Raw genomic sequence first — 6,156 nt, 5'->3', positions numbered from 1 at the left:
ACAAAGCTGTACTTATCTCATGCATAATTTCTGAGTGTGTTCAACCACTGCAGTTTGACTTGAGAAATCCCCTCGTGGTGTCACACTGCCAGCTCTACCCCCTCGTGGTCAGAATGTGTAAGTACAGGCAGTACTGCTCAACTTTTACTGATCTGGGTGTTTGTTCCTCGGGTTCTACATGCAACATATCGATGTTAAATCTTTACATCCTGAATGCTCAACACATTTTTTCTGATGTTGAGCTTTCTGGTCTTTTTAATGTCTGATTTCAATCCTACTAAGATGATTAGTGTTTGTAGTACTGTGGACTTTCTTCATAATGTTTCCTACAGTGTGCATACCTAAATGATCTGCTTTTACTTGCTTTGTCTGAGAGTTGACCAGAAAGAATAATGACTTATATTACCACATCAAGACAGAACAATTGCTTCCATCATAGCTGCCTTGTGGAACATTATCAACACGTGTGAAATAAATTTGAACTGTGTAAGAAACTGCTCTGAAGACCAAGTTAAATGAGTGAAAATTCTGCATAAAACAGTGGCCAAGGAATCACATTCCATGTAAAATTGCAAAAAAAGCCTGCAGGCTAATGAAAGAATGACAACAGCAGGGATGCTTCTCGGTTCTAAGAAGGAAAAGGAAAATAGCCTCTGTCTCTCTCTCTCTCTCTCTCTCTCTCTTTCTCTCCCCCCCCCCCCCCCACCATGAGTCCCTGCCCCTGAAGGTGTCATACGCTCCTCTCTCTCCTGCTCTCTCTCCACCTTTCAGATCTTTAAAAGCCGCCGCACTCCGCTTCTCTCCCCCAGCTGTCTGTGTTATCACCACTCCACTGGTGCCACTGCCTTGCATCGTAACAGCGTGCTGCCGACCCCAAGACAAGGAAAGGAAGAGAAGTGCCACAGCCTCTGCCTGTTTGCCTGTGGACAACCTGAGGACCCCTCCCCTTAACCCCCTGAACGAAATGCATCTCCTCTTTGCCTTGCCGCTGCTGCTGCTGCTCCTCCACTCGCTCTTCAGCTCCTGGGCCTTGGCAGTCCGACCCAGCTCTGGCCACGTCCCCCAGAAGGCCTGTCCTTCCTGTGCAGACCCCCCTGGTTCCAGCCGGGCCCCCCGGGAGCAGGCAGGTGAGGACAGCACAGTGGCGCTGGCAGCAGACGAGCCATGCGGGGTGTACACCCTGAGCTGCGCCCGAGGGCTCCGCTGTGTGCCGCCACCCCGCGAGGGCAGCCCGCTGCAGGCGCTCCTGCAGGGCCGCGGTGTGTGTGCCCGCGGGGCACCCACCGGCTCCACCAAGAGGCCCCTCCCCACAGGTAAGGTGCGCCTCGCAAGCAAGGGGGAGGGGAGGGAGGGAAACGGGGTGCGCTCACACCGTTTTTTTTGCACCTATCTGCCCACCCACACTTCCCGGCGTGCAACACAGGCGTACGCCCCTCCAAGTGCCGTGAACGCCATGCGCACATGATTAGTGACAGTCTGCCACAATAACCAACAAGCGGCATGCTAACGAGCCTCCAGCACATTACAGGTTGTGAATGTGGGTGACTAATTGAAAGCAGGACTCTGCGCTACCGAGCATGGATGAGCCGTGGGGTGCAGTCAGCAGCAGGCCAGCAGGAACACGTGTAATTACCCAGTGCCTTTCTCCAGTGCAGTTAGGCAGTCCGTCAGCCCTACTGCCGACAGGCACAGGGTGCATCTGTTTTAGATGAAAGGCTTTCAGCAATGCGTCGGCCTGGCATACAAATTAAACCAATACTCCAGAGCGACGGGGGGTGGGGGGCGGGGGATGTGCATTCCTTTCCAAACATACATGCTCTCCCTCCCGCCCCTCGGAGGGAGGCAACGCTCTGGGTGAGCAAACTCTCAGGCACAGGCCTTGTGTGAACGAGGGCACCTCCCCTTCCTCTTTTGCCAAAGTCAGCGTAGTTCCCCATCTGCGGGGCACGCCTTGAGTCCGGCAGGCACCACTCTCCTTTCCTCCTGGCTCCGTGCGCATGCCCATCCAAAACTACACGGAGGAATTATGCCCCAAGGGAAAACTCATCATGGCGAAGCGAACGCAGTGCACCCTGAATCACAGGAGAGCATTCAGCCTAAAAAATATGCACACAAGAGGGAGGCACTTCACTGAAACAGATGCATGTTTATGTGTGCCTGACTGTGTACTCTGACATAGGCTGTACTGAATCCAGTAATTAGCATGATTCTTAAGGGTGGAGTATCCACTGCTATCTACTGTGCTCAGATTACAGTCCTGCTATGAAATGTGGACCGTCCAGGCTGCTGCCTTCACCTTAAGGTGCAAAGCTGTCCCGCCAGTGGGATTGATTGGGCACTGCTGTGACCCTCAGAAAAAAAAGATAAATTTGTCTCTTGCCTTCCAGCTTTGGACCCCTCATACAACAGCGACCTGGAAAAGGTAAGCCACTGGCTTCCAAACTCCTTTCCTGGCTGAGATTTTGGATTTGTTTCTGTTGTACTGTGCAGTCCCAGCTGCTTCTCGTATTCTAGTTCCTGCTCTTCCTGAATCCTTACTTAACTTTGTGTATGTGTGGAGCTCATCGGGACCTATACAGACAGGGAGAAGCTAACTTGTTGGCTCCAAGCTATCTTATTTTGTGTGTCCTTACCATGTTACCATGAATTGAAGGCATAGAAATCCCAGAATCCCCACCCTATGCGGTGTGGCACTGTCTCAGGGACTTTATACTAGCTCTGCCAAATCACTGCAAACATTTAAATATCAGATCAGAATCAGAATCACCTTTATTTATCGAGTACATTGAATGCACAAGGAATTTGCCTAGGTGGAATGCTGCCAGTAGTGTTCATCTGTAAGTGTTCATCTTTTCAAGGAAAATGTGTTTTTGTGAGATAATCCTTTAATATCACATGCAGAAAAATGCCTTATGAGTGGGAGGCAGTATAGCATAGTGGTTAAGGAGCAGGACTCATAACTTAAAGGTTGCTTGTTCAATTCCCCGCTGGGCCATTGCTGCTGTACCCTTGGACAAGGTACTTAACCCACAGTTACCTCAGTAAATACCCATCTGTATAAATTTGTAACATGGGTAACATTTTAAAAACGGATGTAAGTTGCTCTGATTAAAAGCATGTCCTAAATGCCAATAATGCAGAAAAAAGAAAAAAAATGAGGTGTATACCAACATACACTAGCTCCTGAGACACCTTTGAGAGGCGACTGATCATTTCCATGCTGAATTTCTCCACATTTGCAATGTTAGTTTGCATAACTGGCAGGAATTATCTGTATCCCCTGTGGAACTGGGAGTTCAGACCCTCCCACGTCTCCTAAGACTTTTTAATTTCCTTTTAATGTTTCAGAGAAAATAATGGCACTAGGGTGCACTACATATATTACTGACTATATGTTCATTGCTATGTCAGAATCAGAGCACTGTATCTTTTTATCCATGGCACAACCAACCAATGGAAAGCAAGCATTAGGTCTGGAAGTGCATTATCCCACACTCTGTTTGGACCTAATGACCCTCTGGGCTGTGTTTTCTCCCCAACACATTTACAATCAATGATGGAGATATTGTGACACTGCCTCTCTGGTCTGTCTGACTCAGTGTCTCTGTATCTCTCTGCTCTACCTGTCTCACTGTGTCTCTGTTCTACTGCCTCTCAGTCTCTCATTGTCACTCTGCCTCCCTGTCTCATTGACCCACTGTCTCTGCTCTGTCTGTAGGCCCCCTGTCGTAAACTGCAGAATACTATCCTGCAGGGTCTTGAGCTCACTGTCTTCCAGTCCAGCCATGACATCTACATCCCCAATTGTGACACTCGTGGTTTCTACATGAAGAAGCAGGTAGCTGCCTAACCAACCCGGTGTGTGTGAGTTTATGTGTGTGTGTGACTGTGTGAATCGTAGTGTATGACAGTAAGTGACTGTGTCTGTGTATGTGTGTGAACGTGTGCATGATTGTGTGTCTGTGTGTGACTGTGTCACAGTCAGTGTGTGTATTGCAATATATCACTGTATGTGTGTATTTGCATGTACATGAGTGCGTGTGTGTGTGTCTGTATGCATGAGTCACCCCTTGCTCTCGCAGCAGGAATGGTGCGTGATATCTGGCTCTCTCTCTCTGTGCCACAGTGTCAATCATCCAGACGCATGCAACGCGGCCACTGCTGGTGCGTTAGTGAGGACGGGACACCACTGCCATCACGCATTGCTGAGGATGGCACTGTGCACTGCAACTGAGAGGTGGGGAGCTGGAGGGGCAGAGCTGAGGGGCGGCAGGCTTACCGGACACCATCCAACCCACAGGTGTGACCCCTCCACCCCACTCCCCCACAGCAAGAGCCATGGAGGCCCACTGCAACATGCTCCAAGCAGGGGGGATGCACCCGAAATGGCCATGAAATCCTCTAGTAAGGTTCCCATCATTCCTAATGACGGCGCAGGGCACACGAGTGATCAAAGCACTTTTTAATGAGTAAAATCATTTTACTGTCTATCTTAATTCTGAATTTGATAAAAGCACAAACTGCCTTTCATGGTTAAGGCAGCCAGCACACTAGCTAGCTATGGGTCTTTTACCTAAACATTGTGCAGGGGATCTAGCAACTTGCCATGGTCATCAGACTGATGAGACACCCACACTGTGTACAAACTTGTTATATAAATTATTGGTAAAAAAAAAGAAAAACAACCGGCTTGGTAACTGCCTTGATTGTGTTTATCGCAGCCCCTTTAGAGTTAAATCAACCACATTTCTGTTGTGCACTAGAATTTCCCCAAAATAATCTGGAAAATCCCCTGGAATTTGACCAAAGCTTTTTAAATCACTTTCACCAGAAAAGGTGGCATGACTATCGCTAGTTATTTAAGTCATTTGCACTCTGCATCCAGTTTGAAGTCTCATCTAAAAATACCGTGTCAGGTCAAAGCCGACCAATATTGTTTGAAAAATTGTGTTCAAGAGACAATAGATGAAACAGATGTTTACAGTTTCATCTGACATTTGACAGTAATGCATGTTTAAATCCTATTTTACAGCAGATGCAGTTTGCTCAAGGGATTATTTGATCCAGTTGTCCATATTGATATTTAAGATCATTATTGTGCTTAACACAAATGTTTGAAGACATAATCACACAATGCAATGCTCACAGAGTTGAGGAAAAATATATAACTGAATTCTCATCACATATGTCATTGATACACTATATGGACAAAAGTATTCGGACACCTGACCATTACATTGTCATGACATTGTATTCGAATACATATACTTTAATATGGAGTTGGTCGCCCTTTTGCAGCTATAACAGCTTCCGCTCTTCTTGGAAGGCTTTCCACAAGATTTTGGAGTGTTTCTGAGGGAATTTGTGCCCATTCATTCTGTAGAGCATTTATGAGGTCAGGCACTGATGCTGGACAAGAAGGCCTGGCTCGCAGTCTCTGTTCCAGTTCATCCCAAAGGTGCTTGATGGGGTTGAGGTCAGGGCCCTGTGCGAGCCAAAAAGTTGGAAGCATAGCATTGTCCAAAATGTGTTGGTATGCTGAAGCATTAAGATTGCCCTTCACTGGAGATAAGGGGCCTAGCCCAAACCCTGAAAAATAGGTGTGGCAAAATACTTTTGTCCATATAGTGTAGTCCTCAGAATCTTCAACAATATCAGCACCACATCAAGGAATTTACATGCTTTGGAGACGGTGATGAACATCACTGTCAATCCACACTTCGATGTCATGCTGCTCTCTAGTGGCACAATTTTGCCTAAACTTTTTTTGAATGAAGACAACCATGCAAAAATTAATGAAGAGTAAAAATATTGATCTAAAGAAATCCTTTTGGGAGCATATGCCTCAACAGATTATGAGATCATAACTGAGTTACAATGACAGGCTACCTGAATGTGATCTTTTCTCTGAAGGAACAAGGAGCTAAAAATGAGCACATTTTTTTTTTGGATAAAGCATCAGATGTTTTGTTACATACACAAAATCCACTCTGAAGACAACTACCACTTCCCTATTAAGACCTTGGCGGAGACATGAAAGGATCAAGAGGCTCTAAACCTATCACAAAGAGCACTAAGACAGTGTGGCTCAGCTGGATGCACCCCGGTTATAGCCAGCCCCCCCCCCCCCACTCCTCCCCTTGGTACACTGACAAC

At 47.1% G+C, this 6,156-nt stretch overlaps 1 protein-coding gene across 1 annotated transcript; it reads left to right on the top strand.

Annotated features, from left to right (window-relative positions):
- Positions 1-825: 825 nt before the first annotated feature.
- Positions 826-4,922, top strand: LOC118779748 (insulin-like growth factor-binding protein 3). The gene is made up of 4 exons (XM_036531976.1): positions 826-1,313; positions 2,388-2,422; positions 3,719-3,838; positions 4,127-4,922. Exons 1-4 carry the CDS (start codon positions 965-967, stop codon positions 4,232-4,234), a joined length of 612 nt encoding a protein of 203 aa, XP_036387869.1. The 5' UTR covers positions 826-964; the 3' UTR covers positions 4,235-4,922.
- The last annotated feature ends 1,234 nt before the right edge of the window (positions 4,923-6,156 follow it).

The sequence above is a fragment of the Megalops cyprinoides genome, chromosome 6, assembly GCF_013368585.1.
Source record: "Megalops cyprinoides isolate fMegCyp1 chromosome 6, fMegCyp1.pri, whole genome shotgun sequence".
Lineage (NCBI taxonomy): Eukaryota > Metazoa > Chordata > Actinopteri > Elopiformes > Megalopidae > Megalops > Megalops cyprinoides.
The sequence above is the reverse complement of the archived record's forward strand: the minus strand, read 5'-3'. Positions and strand labels throughout refer to the sequence as shown.